The sequence below is a fragment of the Ranitomeya imitator genome, chromosome 4, assembly GCF_032444005.1.
Source record: "Ranitomeya imitator isolate aRanImi1 chromosome 4, aRanImi1.pri, whole genome shotgun sequence".
NCBI lineage: Eukaryota > Metazoa > Chordata > Amphibia > Anura > Dendrobatidae > Ranitomeya > Ranitomeya imitator.
Window position 1 is genome coordinate 645220521 of NC_091285.1, and position 18559 is coordinate 645239079.

General features: G+C 42.2%; 1 protein-coding gene across 3 annotated transcripts; it reads right to left on the reverse strand.

Moving 5' to 3' along the window:
- Nucleotides 1–1249: 1249 nt before the first annotated feature.
- C4H8orf58 (chromosome 4 C8orf58 homolog) lies at nt 1250–18335 on the reverse strand. Of its 3 annotated transcripts, none has more exons than XM_069766960.1 (7): nt 18227–18335; nt 5589–6250; nt 5168–5314; nt 4750–4927; nt 3891–3988; nt 3101–3204; nt 1250–3009 (listed from the first exon to the last, which is right to left on the reverse strand). In XM_069766960.1, the coding sequence occupies exons 1-7, from the start codon at nt 18273–18275 to the stop codon at nt 2910–2912; spliced, it is 1338 nt and encodes a 445-aa protein (XP_069623061.1). In that variant the 5' UTR covers nt 18276–18335; the 3' UTR covers nt 1250–2909. The 3 variants fall into 3 exon arrangements, with proteins under 3 accessions (XP_069623061.1, XP_069623060.1, XP_069623063.1); XM_069766959.1 differs by having other exon boundaries at nt 1252–3009; nt 5580–6250; XM_069766962.1 differs by lacking the exon at nt 18227–18335 and adding an exon at nt 8299–8413 and having other exon boundaries at nt 1253–3009; nt 5580–6250.
- Between the last annotated feature and the right edge of the window lie 224 nt (nt 18336–18559).

Here is an 18559-nt window from a genome sequence, read left to right on the forward strand (position 1 = left end):
TAGTCAAGGCTGGGTCTATATAGAGGATGAGATTACAAAATCAACTTCAGCTGAGAGACCCAGCTCTCAGCCACTCAGCAACAAGGTTAACTCCTGCACTTCTGGCACAAAGCAGCCAGGTCAGAATTCAGGAGAAGAGCTTCTGTTCACTGTGTGTGAACGAGGCCCAGAGTGCTGCGGTTCTCTGGAACCTCTCTGTCGTGGTAGCCCTGTGACATATATTTATTCATCTGTACCAATATAACTCATTTTTTAAATCTGCCCCATTTTGCACATATCACCCCCAAGAGATGCCCTTTCAGCCTCTAGCTATTCTCCAGTTGCTTGTAGTAGTCCCAGTGTTCCTGGTCGATCATGCTCAGTGCAGCCTCTCTCGTCTGGCTTCCTGCTACCATTACACTGCTTTACCTCCACCTCTGTATTTTAACTTTAGAAAACACTCTATGCTCCTGTACACACTCTGCTCCTCTACACTCTCTTCTCCTCTACACTCTCTTCTCCTCTACACTCTCTGCTCCTGTACAGTACTATGCCAACCTGATTTTACCTTCTTCCATCTTCATTAGTATAGCTGTCTATGTGGTTTTAGATGATTGTTAGCTGGTTTTTAGCACAGATCAACTTTCCTGCACTCTTTCGCATAAGCGATTGTAATTACTAGGCCGCACAGAGCTGAGCTGTGTTTGTTGTCTACTGCTACAGATTATCGATGTGAAACTGCAACTGCTGCTCTGCTGATGCATATGGCAAAAGATAATCTTTTACCATATGAATCAATAGAGAAGCATTTGCAGTTTCACATCACTGATCTCTCATCAGAGAGCAACAAATGCAACTCTGCACTGACTACCTATTATAAGCTCCGTTGTGGATGAGTGCAGCAGAATTGAGCTCTGCTAGAAAACTGCTAAGAATTATGAAAAATCACACAGTTATACTAATGTAGATGGCAGAAGATAAAATTTGCTGTTCAGCGTACTGTACAGGAGCAGAAGGTGAATTTTACACTTAGCTTGATTATAATTCAGAGAGGTGGGGTGAGTCAGGAGCACTGCAGCACTGAGGAGAAGCAATTGCTGCTGGGAAATGTAGTTTTAGCAGATAAGAAGAAGACTGGCCATTCATCTACGTGAAGCTGGGAACCGAGAACGGCAGATAGCAATGCAAAAAAAATGATACAATGGTACAAGAAATAATCTTTATGTTGGGCTTACTCTGTATAGTAACAATAAGTATGCATTTACTGTGCTTTGTGAAAAAAGAAATGTGATTGTGGGAATAAACCTTTTAAATAATTCAATAATTTTTATGCCTGTGACTTCCACTACTAAGGGGAGCTCCTTACATGAAATGTTATACCAGTAGTATTGAGATTACAGTGATAAAAATCATAGCTGGACTTTCCTTAAGTTTGCTGCCCTTGCCCTGTATTCAATCACCATGGCTTGATTACAGCCTGTTGTCACCTCTCCCCCTATGGTATATACGCCAGCAGACACCCCCTAGCTACACCCATGCTTTCTACCTGTGCTGAGTTGTACTGGTACCAGAGCTGGGAACTCATAACTGGCAGCAAGTGCCAAGTTGAACCTTTGTAATTGGCGCCAAATAAGTAATCTAAGTCGGGCACCATCCTCCACAATGAATACCTGTGCATTACACAAGTAAAATATCATTATTTTATTTACATATAAAAGCAACATCCATAAAAATAACCTTAATGTTTTCCTTTCGATATTTCATGCATTTATAATTTATCTTTTCCCATATATACATACAGTATAAATACATCTTCTGCGCCTCTAAGCATGATAATAATGTCTATACGTCCTCAATAGTTGGGTAGTGATGTCCTCGGCAGGTTTTTCTGGTGCCAGTCATTATCGATGTCTTGTATAAAGCATGGTATGACCATGGGGGGGCAAGGATTTCTAGGTAGTGATGTCCTCAACAGGATATATCTGGCGCCAGACATTATCGAAGACTTTTACAAAGCATGGCATGACCATGGGGGCAAGGATTTCTAGGTAGTGATGTCCTCGGCAGGATATATCTGGCACCAGTCATTATCGATGACTTGTACAAAGCTTGGTATGACCATGGGGGCTAGGATTTCTAGGTAGTGATGTCCTCGGCAGGATATATCTGGCGCTAGACATTATCGAAGACTTGTACAAAGCATGGTTTGACCATGGGGGCAAGGATTTCTAGGTAGTGATGTCCTCGACATTATATATGTGACGCCAGGCATTATCAATGAATTGTACAAAGCATGGTATGACCATGGGGGCAAGGATTTCTAGGTAGTGATGTCCTCGGCATTATATATGTGATGCCAGGCATTATCGATGATTTGTACAAAGCATGGGATGACCATGGGGGCTAGGATTTCTAGGTAGTGATGTCCTCGGCAGGATATATGTGACGCCAGGCATTATCGATGACTTGTACAAAGCATGGTATGACCATGGGGGCAAGGATTTCTAGGTAGTGATGTCCTCGGCAGGATAAACATGTCGCCAAGGCATTATCGATGAATTGTACAAAGCATTGTATGACCATGGGGGCAAGGATTTCTAGGTAGTGATGTCCTCGGCAGGATATATCTGGCACCAGGCATTATCGATGACTGGTGCAAAGCATGGGATGACCATGGGGGCTAGGATTTCTAGGTAGTGATGTCCTCGGCAGGATATATGTGAAGCCAGGCATTATCGATGAATTGTACAAAGCATGGTATGACCATGGGGGCAAGGATATCTCCCCTTGCTGACACTTAGTGCCAATTTTATTCTTCCCAGATACTGGTGCGTTTCTTCTAGACTCTTCTCAGCAGGACACTGATAGTGAATCATTCTTCTACGGTGCAATCGACTTGATCAGTCTCTTCCCCCAGAAAGACAGAAAACTCAGTGAAACTGTCGGCCATGGTTGCGGGGTCTGATGACCAATCCAGGCAGGAACAATCTTCTCGGATGTTGTGGATTTCCTTCTAACATCGTCTGTGTCCTACGGAAGAAGGGACGATTAGATATCGAAAAACTGGTGCCATCCGGTGCCTATATTGATCACTTTTTCATGCGATGGTATATTACTGTACCTGTGTGGTTCTACGGTCTTGCCGCTCCCATGAACTGATCCTGCACCTTTCTTTGCTAACTTAGAAAGCATATCTTTTAGTTTATACCACTGCGAAGCTTCAGTCTGCGGAGAACAAGAAAGTTCATTGTTACGATTCATATCTGTATATAGGAGTTTTTCTTATTCGCGACAGTACCAGGACTACTAGAAGACTTGCTGAAAAAAATATTCTTTGCACCCAAGTAAAAGCATCTATCATTCCCGCTGGCTACAAATTTAGGAAAGACCACATGGATTGTTTCAAATTCTTGCAGGAACCGTAGTATAAGACCCCCCTATTATGTCTCATCCAACTCATGCCATTTTCCTTTATACTGGTGACTCCTCAAGCCAAAACCCCAGTTTTAGAGTTAGCATTCTTCCGAAACCTTGAGTATTACAGAGCTTGTGTGGCGATCTCCAAACGGTGACTCTCCAAAATGTTGTAAAACTACAACTCCCAGCATGCTCAAACAGATCTAGGTTATAAGAACTTGCAGGGAGTTGTAACTTTATAATCATTAGAAAGCCACAGGTTGCAAAACCACAACATCAAAAGTGGTCATTCCTATAGGAATATAAACAGTAGGAAAATGCAGGCGCCATTTAGGGTCACCCACCGATAAAAAGTCTGTGAAACTCTATTTAAGGTATATATATAGTTGTTCTGCAAGGGGCTCATTTATAGAAGTTTCGTCCCTAGTACAATCATTATGTAAATATCTTTGTCTTTCAGTGTCTTAGGACCCCTGGACAGGTTGACTACTTACTTTGCAGTTTCGGTGTGGCCTTGGTTTCTCCCTTTCTTGCAGGTTGGGTACACTCACATACTGGGGGTCCATTTTATCTGCCTGTTTCAATCCATTATCTGTAAAGGCAACATAGATTTAGAATTTCAGTCATAGAGTAAAGGCGCTCCATTAACTTAGACTTATCTTGGACAACCCTTCGATATAATCTATTTAATGATAATGGGGGCCCCAACTCTCTCTCAACAGATACAATAGCTACTGGGTTTAGGAGAGTCAGACAAGAAAACTGCCAGATGAACCATCTTTTGGCAGACAGCTATCTAAAGTGTATATGGGGCTTAAAGAAGACCTGTCACTTGCTAAAAAAAATGAAGTTCAATACCTTGTAAAAATAATCACCAAGCTCCACTGAATCTGCTACTCTTCCATTTTTCTCTGCGTCACTCCATTATAGAGATATTCACATCTGTTGCCTTTGGAGCACAGTATGTGAAATCTCTGCATTGAAGTGCAACTGGGCCTTTCTTCAGAGTCTTTTTTCTTGGGGGCGTATGCTTTTTTCACTCCCTCCCAGACGCTGCCAATCACAGCTCGACAATGTTTGCTAGATCAGCTATCGAGCTGTGATTGGAAGGAACGGTTAAGCGCACTCCTCCAATAAGACTTTGAAGAAACACCCAGTTATACTACAACCAGAGATTTCACATACTGCCCTCCAAAAGCAACATATGTGTATATCTCTGCAATGGAGCGACGCAGTGCAAAATGAAAAAAAGCTGCAGAATCAGGAGAGCAGAAGGTAACTAAATTTTTTGTAGAGTAAGTGACAAGTCCTCTTTAAAGTTCTTCAGATTATTCCATCCTGAAAGGACTATACCTTTAGCCATGGTGGGTCTGGCTACGCTGAGGAGCACCCCGGCATGGGAGCTTGATCTCTTTCTATAGTGCTTTGGTTCCCAGATCTTCTTCATTGGATGAGGGTTATCGGTTAGGTCATTATCTGAATCCCTAGAGGCACGAGAGGCGCCACATACACAGGAATCCAGAAAGAGCACCTGTAAAAGAAAAGCAGGTCACCAATGAGCACCGCCATAAATCAACTTGAGTATGGAAGAGGAGGGTTAAGATGACATTTGGAGAACTTATCTATTTTTAACTTTTCTAAATGACAGCTACTCAATCATATTACCCGGAGGGAGGGTTGTTTAAGTAGATATACAACACTTTTCCTTGTCCTTAGAGTTAATGAAAATAACTGGGGGAAATTCAGTCGTAAATACAGAACATCCTCATACCGGTACTTGCAGCTTTCCTTCAGCTTGTTTTTTCTCTTGTTGAAGTCTTTGATTCTTCTCTTGCAGCTCTGCAATTTGCTCTAACATTTGACATAGACTTTCCAGGTAGCGAAGACCATCTCCTGGGAGAAGCAGGGGGTCCTGGTCCTACAAAGATAAAGGAAGAGTAATGTTACGCATGTATTCTAAGACACTTATGTTCTTAGGTTCCTTCCTTGTTTGCATGGAAGGAACCTAATCTACCATCTCTACCACCCCAATACACCCATATGTTACGGATATTAGATTATAAGCTGCAGTTCTTCTGGTCCTGAGATATTTTTTTTAACCTATAGCCTATGTCTAGTTTTCATAAAACTTCTCTGTAAGTTGGGACCATATGTGTTATCTAAAGCTCCCTGAAGGGACTTACCTCATTTACCTGACTTTGACGTGTCGGACTTTTAGTTTGGTGGTTGAAGGTCTTCCCTCTGCGTTGCTCCTTTAATGATCCCACATACTGACGGTGATACCTTGATGTTTTGCTCTGAATAGACTCTCTACTAGTGCTCCGTCTCCTGCTTCTGAGGATGGCCTGTTCCAGCTTTTGGGGCACACCTGACAGGTCTCGTTCCCGTTGCGTGGTGAAAAAACATTCCATCCTGTCTATATCCTTGTCTGGATGTATATTAAAGCTCCCTGAGTTCTTAACAGACGGATGATCCAATATGACGGTCTCCTCCGATTTTGCTAAGCTGCCTTGGCTTTCAATATTTGTGCTTTTCGGACTTTCAGGAACCTCAGGGGTGGGGCCATCCAGACTTTCAGAATACTCAGGGGTGGAGCTTTCTAGACTTTCTGATTCATCGGGATTGTAGCTACTTTCAGATCCAAAAGGAGATGGTGGTGGTAATTCCACACCAGAATCCTCTGACTCTGACTTTTCAAAGCGTTTACGTTCCACTTTACATCCAATACTTCCTCCATGATTGTTCACTAATTGAGCATAAGGAGAAACTGTGGGACCGGAACAAAGTGAGGTAGGATCCATGAGGCGCCGATATACAGCAGTTTTTCCCAGAAGTATACAGCCCTCTGAACGACCTGCAAGTATACAAACATGTATGAGATATATTGTACAGATAGTTGTAATATATATATATATATATATATATATAAATATTATATATATATTATATAAATAAATAATAATAATAATATATATTTATGCATATATATATATATATATATATAAATACATATATATATATACACACACACATATATATATATATATATATATATATATATATATATTACAGATTAGGCTGAGGTCACACAACTGTATAAAAAATTCTGACTGATTTACAGCCAAAAAAAGTGGAACAATTTTTTTTCTCACTTGACATCCGCATGCAATCTGTTTTTTTTTTCTCAACCACTATTAATCATTTGCAGTGTATAGCAATCAGAAAAAATAACAGTAAAGTTATGCGTCCAAGACAAACATAAACTCCTATGAAGATGACACATAACCAATTGAATACAAATTATAACAAAGTTTATTAGAGAATAATGCAAAGGTAAAACAAACACGACTAGAAACTTTATTAAAAAGCTCAAGGTGTAAGGTATAGGTTGGGTGTCTACAGCTGCATAGCTGTTAAACATGCATAGAATTACTCTCTAGAAATATTACTATATTTTTGATTGTGACTGGATGGGTGAGGATAATAATTACACCTAAAGTGACATCTGACTGCATATAAAAAATATTATTCAGACTAAAATATATCTCGATATTGAGTAATATGCAGGAAAAAGGGTGTATAGAACTGGATAAAAAAAAACAAACAAACACGGTAAATCTGCAATATGATCACATAAACGTGTAATAAAGCAAGTAAATTAGAGAGAAAAAAAAGTTCTGGTAAAAAATATGATGAGAACCATGTGCGAGAATTCAAGAAAGTGACTTGTGCCTTGTATGTATATATTATTGATGAGCCAACGTGCCGGGATAAGGTGTTATCTGAGCATGCTCGGGTCCTAACCAAGTGTCTTCGGCGTGCTTGAATAATATGTACGAGTCTTCGCGGCTGCATGTCTTGCGGCTGTTAGATAGCTTCAATACATGCAGGGATTGTCTGTTTGTTAGGTAATCCCTGCATGTGTTGCGGCTGTCGAACAGCACCGAGACATGCAGCCGTGAGGACTCGAACATATTTTTTGAGCGCTCCGAAGATACTCTATTAGGACCCAAGCATGCTCAGATAACACCTTATCCCGGCACGTTCGCTCATCACTACAATATATATATGGAAAGTATCTGTAATAGTCACATTATGCCACGATATTTCAATAAAAACTGAAAAGAATAGCAAATCTGCAGTACAGTCACAAATGTGTATAGAATCCGCAACCTATCGATGAGTAAATAAATATGCAGAGGGATAATACATATATTAAAATCCAAGTGGACACAAACCCAGTACCCAGATCCGGGACCCAACGTGCGTGTCGCCGGTGGCTTTGATGAGCATATCCGTAAAACGAATTGGATGAATGTATCCCAAAAATCGGTTGTTATACTATGGCTTTGTACGGCATCCGACTTTTTTTCCGGCACCCACTTAAATGAGCGAGTTTCATCCCATTTTTGGATGAAAATCGTTCAATCTAATTTTTTTTTTTCAGTCGGTGAAAAAAAAAAAAAAATCCCTGAAAATCACTCATCGCCGCTGCCCTATTGAATAATATTGATCCTGATAGTGGACTGGAAATACGGTCGCGTACACGTACATGGCGTAACTCTATTGGGGGCAGCAATTGCCATTGCCCTAAGGTCCGTTTGACCCATACGTGATATTTGGGGGCTCTGTTGGGAGATTTAACATTGGGGTCCGCAAGCTTCACGTTACACCACTGCCAATGAGCTTGGTACGTGAGTCTCAGCCATTGGTTCCGCAGAGTTTGAAAGTTGCTCGTCACTTTGCGACAAAAGAGAACAAAACCCTATGGCCGGAATGTACAATAGTTGACGTGCAAATGTATATAAAAAAGTACAAAGTGGTATAAAAATTCAGCCAATTTCGTAGCCTTATAATAGAATATAATCCCCTGCAGCGCACACGGCAGAGACCGTCACGTACCTGGCGGTGGACGAGTGCAGTCTGAGCTTTAGGACAGGTCTATCCAGGTATTAGACACCTTCCTCCATCGACACCCCTGGATGTGCCCAACAGAAACTGAGCAGCTGAATCCGTGTCGTACCTGCCCTATCTCACCTGGGCTCGCTCCGCCCCGCTGCCTCCGCACCTTACATGGCTGCTTATTACCAGTCAGATTCTTGCCATAGCACACACACACTGACACTATCCACAGCCGCCGCTCTGGGATACGGGAATGTCGCACAACTGGCACTGCTACATTCCAAATTTCATCTGATAGGAACCGGAGAAAAATTGCAAAACGCAGACAATGGAGCACATGCCGGGCAACATGCTCATGAACACTGCTCTCCTGAATGCACGGGACTATGTAGGCGTCTGACTGGCATCACATCGTATTGACCCCTTACACAACCGTTACCGATGCAGATGAAGCAGAGCTGAGCCGCTCAATTAACCGTCACTGCATTATAATATATATAATCAAAGGTTCCGCTTATTCTTTTAGATCTTCTGAGAGATCAATCCATAAAAAAAAAAATAAGAAAATTAGTGTCTGGGGATCAAATTTTTTGTATAATAATAATAATAATATTTTTTAAATTTTTTCGCTCTGCCATCGATTGACTCATGTTAATACTATAGATGTGAAATGACAATGATATTACAATTCCTAATAAATCACATGTTATAGTAGGTATATTAATAAAGGGCTCGACCCAGATCCAGAAACAGCGCCACTCTTGTCCACGGCTTGTGTCTGGTACTGCAGCTCAGTGGTTGAATTATAATATCAGAATCAACCTCAGGACATGAGTGTCACTATTTTTTTTAATTAAAATTAAATCCCGTATTACCCCATGTAAGTTCCTTGGAGTGACATTCGTATAGTGGGAAGGATTCATAAATGTGACATTTGGCACAAAAGACGTACGTATGAATTTATTAAGGCCAGAAGTGTTCACAACTCTGAACATCTGATGCCCTATAAACTTTTTTTGGGGGTGAGCGTACGAAATGTTGTAGAATTTTTGGGGAATACATTACATGCACTCTAAAATTTGCTCAATTTTCACAGACCAAAAAAAAAAAAAGAAAACTTCCAAGGTCATGTATGAAGACAACTTTGTATGGTAATGAATCCAAAGCCTAGATTTTATAAGGGTACCGTCACACAGTGGCATTTTGATCGCTACGACGGCACGATTTGTGACGTTCCAGCGATATATCCGTGACGTTCCAGCGATCTCGCTGTGTCTGACACGCTCCTGCGATCAAGGACCCCGCTGAGAATCGTACGTCGTAGCAGATCGTTTGAAACTTTCTTTCGTCGTCTAGTGTCCCGCTGTGGCGGCATGATCGCATGGTGTAACAAAGGTGTGCACGATATTGTATACGATGTGCGCATAGTAACCAACAGCTTCTACATCGCACATACGTCATGAAATTATCGCTCCAGCGTTGTACATTGCAAAGTGTGACAGCAGTCTACGACGCTGGAGCGATATTGTTACGATGCTGGAGCGTCACGGATCGTACCGTCGTAGCGATCAAAATGCCACTGTGTGACGGTACCCTAAGAGACCCCGTTTCCAAAATTAGGGTTACAGCTGGGGTCATAACCGTCCACCCACATCTCCATTACCCCTGGTAATAAAAAAGGGACAAAACACTCTACTGGATATTATAACAATGCCCTTTTTACTGCCCCCTTTATCAGACACCCACATAATGTTCTGCTCCATCTACCAAGACGTTCTGTATGGAATTTATCAGATTACGGGAAGCCGCATTCCACAAGCATGACGCTCGTAGCCGGATGTGAGCCAGATATTTGCTCAAATGGGGACAGAAGTATTTCAGATTGTGTGCCCGGGATCTGTGAGATGGATCTATATCGTCCGGGGACAAGGGTTACTGAAATATTGATTTCAAAGGATCAGTAAATAGCAGTCAGTTTATATAAAAGAGCTACTAGAACAGATGATATTGGCAAAAAAATTAAGGTAAATGTCAAATTTCCAGTCCTAACTAAAACTTGGGGATTGTTCACATTTCTCCTAATGCTTATATTACAAGGACAAACTTTCTGAATTTAGGAAGAAAACAAAGCAAGTGCCCACCTGTATACCTAAAGTGCCCCTTGAATGCGCACAGCACAGGTCGTACACAGGCCAATTGGCACCCGGATGTTCTGATCATTGCAAAATATCTGCAAATGGTTCGGTGATGAAAAGTGGTTCTGATCGGTAAATGCTTCAATCCAAGTCCTAAGAGTATGACGTTTTCCAGGAGGAGAAACAAGTGCTGCAAAAAGTGAACATAATGCACAGCTACGTCAACACTTCAGGGTTTGGAAACCTTAAAGCGGTTAAAAAAGTAGCATGTTCATTCATCGGGAAGCTTTGATTCTCCAGGAGGCTTCGTTTGGAAGCCACCCGCTCTATACACTTGAAAGAACAGAGCAAAGATGCCAGCGGTGGAGCCACAGCAAAAACGACTCGAAAGACTTCAGGAAAAATGACTGCCAGAGTTTTCCTGAATTGTTTCGCCTTGAAAAACTCCTCCGGTGTCTTAAAAACCCTTAGTTTGTTGTTGTGTGGAACCAGTTGCGTTGGTTGGAACCGATCATTCTAGATCTCTTCTGGTGGCATAAGTACAACTTTATGTGCACCTTATGAGGTACCAGATTAGTGGTAAGTACCAGATGCCTACAAATTTGATCAACACGCCCCTGTGAGACGTCTGAGACCAGTACAGGTGTCTGGATGGGGACTCTTGAGATTGAGGGATTGATCATCTATAGGAGAGTTTCGCCTAATTGAAGTGTAGGATTAGGTAGTCTGCCATTTTAGGCCAGTTATCATCATATCTACAACCCTTCTCAAGACTTCTACTACTCAACTATTGTCATTGACTGTCCTTCTAGCACACCCGTCTCTAGCAGGCCGCAGTGGTCTCTCCAGCCGTCTACAGATACGAGTCTGCCTCTTATATCAAGGTCAGTCTGGAGATTCCAGTTATGGACAACCAAAGCGGCCATGCTGCTAGTCATAAAAGGCAAGCTTGATCTGAGGCTGGCTATACCTACAAGCTTTACAAAGATTTTCCATCTAGATAGTCTAGCATTCTTTTTACAGATAGGGCTTTACGTCTAGTCGGCATGTGAGTTTCATTCCACCAGAGGGAAGAGAACGGAAAGTTGTATATTGTGTAAAGACTTCAAAAGGATTTCAGTCCATAATTTCTATTCATTTCAAAATTCCTTGTGATCCAAACTATTTAGAGACTTATTTCCAATTTTTTCTGGTGGTCTAAATATAGTCGTACACTTTAGACAGTTATTCCTCCCGGCCCCCATATACATGCACACTCGGCTCGACTTAGTGTACATGTGTGCTTAATGGGGAGAAGGAAATAGGCTGCTGCCAGCTACCTTTGTTGGTGGCTTGTCTACTAAGAGCATAAAAAGATAGAACATGTTGAAATTCATCATGACTGATGTTTCCTTCCCCTGCCATAAAATGTAAGAAGGGAATCAGGATACCCATACCCCTATACACGTAAGATGGTCAACCAAAATTGCTGAGATTGGCTGCCATTTAATGTGTATGGACACCTCAAAATGGGCGTGGAAAGTGATTATACAACTACCGGGTTGCCATCTCCTGCTGCCTCTTCTGGTCGTTATTCCTTTCCTCCTGCTTCCAAGATGGCATGGGGAATTCAATGGTAAGTCCAAACTAAACCTCCCACAGCACAGTAAAGGCAGAGATGGTGTGGTTTAGACTTACCACTGCCCTATCTATACCACTGTGGCATCCATACTGGAAGCAGGAGGAATGGAATGCCAATCTGAGGAGAAGTGGCAGTGGGAGCAAAACTGAGAGGGCACCAGATATAGTCCCAGGTTGGTGGGTCACTTTAAGCCAGGGAAGGCATCCAGTTATCATTCTCTAGTCACCTAGGGCAGTTAAAGGTTCAATGGTAACTTCCAGTTGCTCATAGTGATCCAGTCCTTAAAGGTCTTCCAAGGAGATGAGGTCCTGGGCCATTGCAGAGTTTGGCACCCCCTTAAACTGACCTAATCACTATGGACTTTTCCACGATATGACAAAAAGACCAAACCTCACCCTATTTTACCCCCAAATCCACAACCCAACGTTCGGTCCCAGCCATCATCCTTCTCTGGCTCTTAGGACCCTACACCTAACTTTTTATTCAGTGCCACTGACAATGCAGGATTTTCACAAGACCTTGAAATTCCCTTACACATAAAAGTAGTCAGCAAAATCTGCGGATTTAACGAGATTGGACAAATATCTTATACTAGATGGTGGCCCGATTCTAACGCATCGGGTATTCTAGAATATGCATGTATATATCAGCCACAGAGTATATAGAACAGGCCAAGACATATTCTTGAATAACCGATGCGTTAATATGCAGCCCACACAGTATATAACACTGCCCACGTAGTATACAACACTTCCCACATAGTATATAGCAGCCATGTAGTATATAATGCAGCCCACGCAGTATATAACATTGCCCACATAGTATATAACACTGGCCACGTGTTATATAGCAGCCATGTATTATATAACGCAGCCCATACAGTATATAACACTGCCCACGTAGTATATAGCAGCCATGTAGTATATAACGCAGCCCACGCAGTATATAACATTGCCCAGATAGTATATAACACTGCCCAAGTAGTACATAGCAGCCATGTAGAATATAACACAGCTCACGCAGTATGTAACACAGCCCATGTAGTATATAGCAATGTGGGCACTATATGCGTGGTTAAAAAAGACTTAAAATAAAAAATAAACATGTACTCACCTTCCGAAGGCCAATTGAAGTCCTGGCGCCTGTGTGCGGTCCACGCGGCAGCTTCCGGTCCCAGGGTTGGTATGAGCACAGGACCTGTGATGACATCACGGTCACATGACCATGACGTCATGGAAGGTCCTTCTCGCATAGCATCCTTGGCACCGGATCCTGCCGCTTGCACTGCCGAGGACAGCGCGCACATCGGAGGGTGAGAATAACTTTTTTTTAAAATTATTATTTGTAACATTAGATCTTTTTACTATTGATGCTGCATATGTATCATCAATAGTAAAAAGTTGGTCACACAGGGTTAATAGCTGCGTTAATGGAGTGCGTTACACTGTGGCATAACGCGGTCCATTAACGCTGCCATTAACCCTGTGTGAGCACTGACTGGAGGGGAGTATGGAGCGGTCACTGACTGCGGGGAGGAAGGAGCGGCCATTTTGCCGCCGGACTGTGCCTGTCGCTGATTGGTCGTGGCTGTTTTGCCGCGACCAATCAGCGACTTGGATTTCCATGACAGACATGCCGCGACCAATGAATATCCGTGACAGACAGAAGGACAGACAGAAAGACGGAAGTGACCCTTAGACAATTGTATAGTAGACTAGATGATGGCCTGATTCTAATGCATCGGGTATTCTAGAATATGTATGCAGTTTATTTATGAAGATTTTAGAATAATACATTGAATACACAGGATTCGGCCTGCCGCGACCAATTAGCGCCTGTTGCTGATTGTTCGCGGCCCGCCACGTAGTATATAGCACAGCCACGTAGTATATCTCAGCCCACGTAGTAAATAGCACAGCCACATAGTATATTGCACAGCCACGTAGTATATCTCAGCCCATGTAGTAAATAGCACAGCCACGTAGTATATTGCACAGCCCACGGAGTATATAGCACAGCCCACATAGTATATAGCACAGCCCACGGAGTGTATAACAGCCCACATAGCATATAACACAGCCACGTAGTTTATAACAGCCCACGCACGTAGTGTATAACACAGGCCACATAGTGTATAACACAGGCCACGTAGTGTAGAACATAGCCCACGTAGTGTATAACATAGCCCACGTAGTGTATAACAGCCCACACAGTATATTGCACAGCCTATTGCACAGCCCACGTAGTATATTGCATAGCCCACGTAGTATATTGCACAGCCCACGTAGTATATTGATTGCACAGCCCACGTAGTTTATTGCACAGCCCACGTAGTACATTGCACAGCCCACGTAGTATATTGCACAGCCCACGTAGTATATTGCACAGCCCACGCAGTATATTGCACAGCCCTCGTAGTATATTGCGCAGCCCACGTAGTATATTGCAATGTGGGCATCATATCCCTGTTAAAAAAAAGAATTAAAAAAAAAAAGTTATATACTCACCTTCCGTTGGCCCCCGCTTCGCACCGATGCTCCTCGTGCGCTCCGGTCTCAAGAGCGCATTGCGGTCTCCCGAGACCGCTACATCATCATCTCGTGAGATCGCAATGCATGGAGCGCTTAGCGTCCCAGGGTTGGTATGAGTGCAGGACCTGTGATGACGTCGCGGTCACATGACCGTGATGTCATGGAAGGTCCTTCTCGCATAGCATCCTGGGCACCGGAACCTGCCGCTTGCACTGCCGAGGACAACGCGCCACATCGGAGGGTGAGAATAACTTTTTTTCTATTATTATTATTATTATTTGTAACATTAGATCTTTTTACTATTGATGCTGCATATGCACCATCAATAGTAAAAAGTTGGTCACACAGGGTTAATAGCTGCGTTAATGGAGTGCGTTACACCGTGGCATAATGCGGCCCATTAACGCTGCCATTAACCCTGTGTGAGCGCTGACTGGAGGGGAGTATGGAGTGGGCACTGACTGCGGGGAGGAAGGAGCGGCCATTTTGCCGCCGGACTGAGCCTGTCGCTGATTGGTCAAGGCAATGGTCGTGGGCGTTTTGCCACGACCAATCAGCGACTTGGATTTCCATAACAGACAGAGGCCGCGACCAATGAATATCCGTGACAGACAGACAGAGAAAAGGACAGACAGAAAGACGGTAGTGACCCTTAGACAATTATATAGTAGATGTACGGGGGCCTCCCGATTCCTCAGGGGCAGGTTATTAGAAGGCGTGGACTTTATGAGTTTTAATGTCCAATACCTTTGTTCCCAGGGTAACGTTAACGCGGTATTGTCAAGTTCACAAGTTATTCTCCATCTATGGGATAGGTGATCATTTCCTGATCGCTGGGGTCCGACCATTGGGATGGACTGTTGAGTGGATGATCGTGCGCACTGCTGCTCCATTCATTGCCAATGGAGCGCCGAAGACCAGCCGAGCGCAGCGATAGGCTTTCTCCGACAGTCCCATTAGAAATGAATGGAAACAGTGCACCTGGATCAAAGCCCTGGATTGATGGGGGTCCTAGCGATCAGAGCCCCAGCAATCAGGACATAACATATAAACTTGAGAAGACCCCTTTAAGGTGTATTTACACTGAAAAATTATTCTTGTTTGATGATATTCTAGCAGTGGAATCAGTTCTATATATACCGTATATATCTATATTTGTTATATTGTATCCTCCACCAACACAAAACGTGCTTAAAATGTTTTCCTGACAAGTGATCATTATCGTGTCATCCGCAGCGAGCGATAACAATCGGCTGAGAATGTCCTATATGGGGGTAATGTTCTGCATCGCGGTGCGTATCGGTGTATGTGTACTGTCCAAACATGTCCGTTCCCGCAGCACAAGAATGCGTGAAATCTCATCAGATCATGGAAAAACTTTATCTTTTTTTTTTTTTTCTAGTGAAGAATAAAAACAATTGGTTTCCCCCTGCCTGTGCAAATCTTTACCCTCCCTAATATCAACATTTTTTTTCTGCTACAGATTTTCCGCATGCGTTATGTGCAGATTTTTCATGGATTTTGCTGAGGATTTCATCACATTCATGGCAAAGGGTAAAATTCGCTCTCTTGAATCCCGAGCGGGATTTGATTAAATTTTGTTCACTTTGCCGCTGATTTTTTTTCCCCCATAAACCTAAGACTTGTCCAAGATTAGAAAGATATGCAAAATTTTCCCAGAAACTGTGTCACTCTTGTCTGGCTAAACTGTAATACCAAAGACAGCCTGTGAACAAGGGTGGTGCTGTTCTAAATCTGGGCCAAATGAGAACAAATAGACATCAGGACATAGAATAATGCTAATTTGCCTCTGTTATTCCCAAATAAATCACCCAGGCTTTTCAAGACTTCTTAAAGGGAACTTGTCACCATGAAAATACAGTCCAATCCGCAAGCACCATGTCATAGAGACAGGGAAGCTTAGTGCATTAATATTTAGTTTTGTGAGAAAAGAATCAATATAACCTGTGTTTTATTCATTTTAAGCTCTTCTCTTTCTGGTCCAGTGGGCGGTCCTATCAGTGACTGACAGCTATCTTTCTATGCACTCTGCTGTCAGTCGCTGATAGGACCGCCCACTGGACCAAACAGAGCAGAGTTTAAAGTGATTAAAACACAGGTTATATTAAATCTTTTCTCACAACATTATATATCAATCCACTCAGCTCCCCCTGCTCTATAACATGGTGCCTGCAAATTGGACTGCATTTTCATGGTGAAAGGTTCCCTTTAACAATGGCAATCATCAAGCAAAAAACCTAAACAGAATTAGGGAACGTATCATGACAGTCTGAAAAAAAATAAAATCCCTACGGGAGTCATAATGGTGGCCCTATTGGTTGCATTCAAGTGGCAGGATGAAATCTTAATAAGATTAATAATAATAATAGCAAGATGAAATTAGAAATTATTCATTTAATTTAAAGTATTACTTTAATTTGGAGAAATTTAATATTTAATTTATTATATCTTTATTTTAAGTATATTTTAGCATGAAATAGTCTCCCCAAAAATTATAAAAAGACTCATTTTGGGATGTTTATAAAATGGAGGCTATGACATTCTCAATGAAACTTGTGCTTTTCCCACCCACCGGCAGTTTAGCATATAATGATATTTTACTGTACCACATTATCTGTCAGGGACAATCCCTATTTGTACTTAAATCCTCTTACCATTGTATACCCGGCCACAATCTCACCCATCACAAGGACACTCCCGGGTTTGGGCATAAATAAATATATATAATATACAGATGCCATTCCTCCATCCACCATTTATGTCCATTATAGTCTATGGGGCTGTTTATAGTGGGGATTGTTAAATTATCATTATCATATAAACTAGAATTATTACTATATAGATGCAGCAGAGCTGAATTTGTCATTTAGCTCAGCTCAGTTAGGCTAATCTGGTATGCTGGCTTGCAGTCCTATGCAAAACTAAAGGTTCGTTTACGCCAGCAGATGAGCGTTTAAAGGATGAACAATGCAATAACTCATGACGAGCAAAGGACGGCAGAAGTGTTTATACAGGACAAGAATTGGTTTAATAGCGATAGTTAGGGCCACCATATTTTTTTCTACACCCGAAAAAAATCAGTCTGATTGCTCTGATCGTACTCTGATCAGAGTCGGATCTGATTTTCTAGAAGGTGGAGAGAGAAAAAAAGTTGCTACAACGTCTCCATTATGTAAGTCGTTGAAAATCAAGACTGCACTCGGATGTCGTTCGAGTGCAGTCCCAATTTTTTTTTTTTATAAACCAGTAGACATGAATGGGTGAGTACCATCCAATTCTTGGAGGTGAATAATGATGGTGAAAAATGCAGAAGCAGTGACGTGTTTCTATTAAAGTTTTCCTCTGATTGTTCCACTCCTGGTTTTGGCTTACAAATACTGATGTAAAATATACCTAAGGCTGGGGCACAGAACGCTTACCCAAAGATTGCCCTATGCCGCTATTACATCACAGAACAGTGCAGCTGAATTGTGACCAGTAGGGTACGGCGACGATCAAGTGGCAAAAATTTGGATCTAGTAAATTGTACCAATTTGCATTTAATATTATTATAAATATATATATATATATATATTAATGAAGTATGTTCCCATGTGCGAGAAGCTTGCATGTGCTCTTACCTTCATTGCATAGTGTCCCGAAGGACAGCTTCCTATGGCGGCCCAGCATCTTGCTCTGTAGGATCGCTCGGCTAGCTGGACACTACTTGTGTGCCTCCAGACTATTCCAGTACTGTGGGACAGAGTGTGGGAGACTCAGATAAAAGCCCCTCTTTGTGTGTCCATGGGAGGGGTCAGTCCTATCAGCTGGCAGGACATGGCTGCCATGGGGGTGTTAAGTAGTTAATGAGTTCTGTTTTCTTTGAGAAAAGTCTTTTGTCTTTCTTTTCACACTGGAGAAAAGACTAAAAACTGCCAGGAATTATTACTGTATGGGAGCTATTAAGGGTCTAC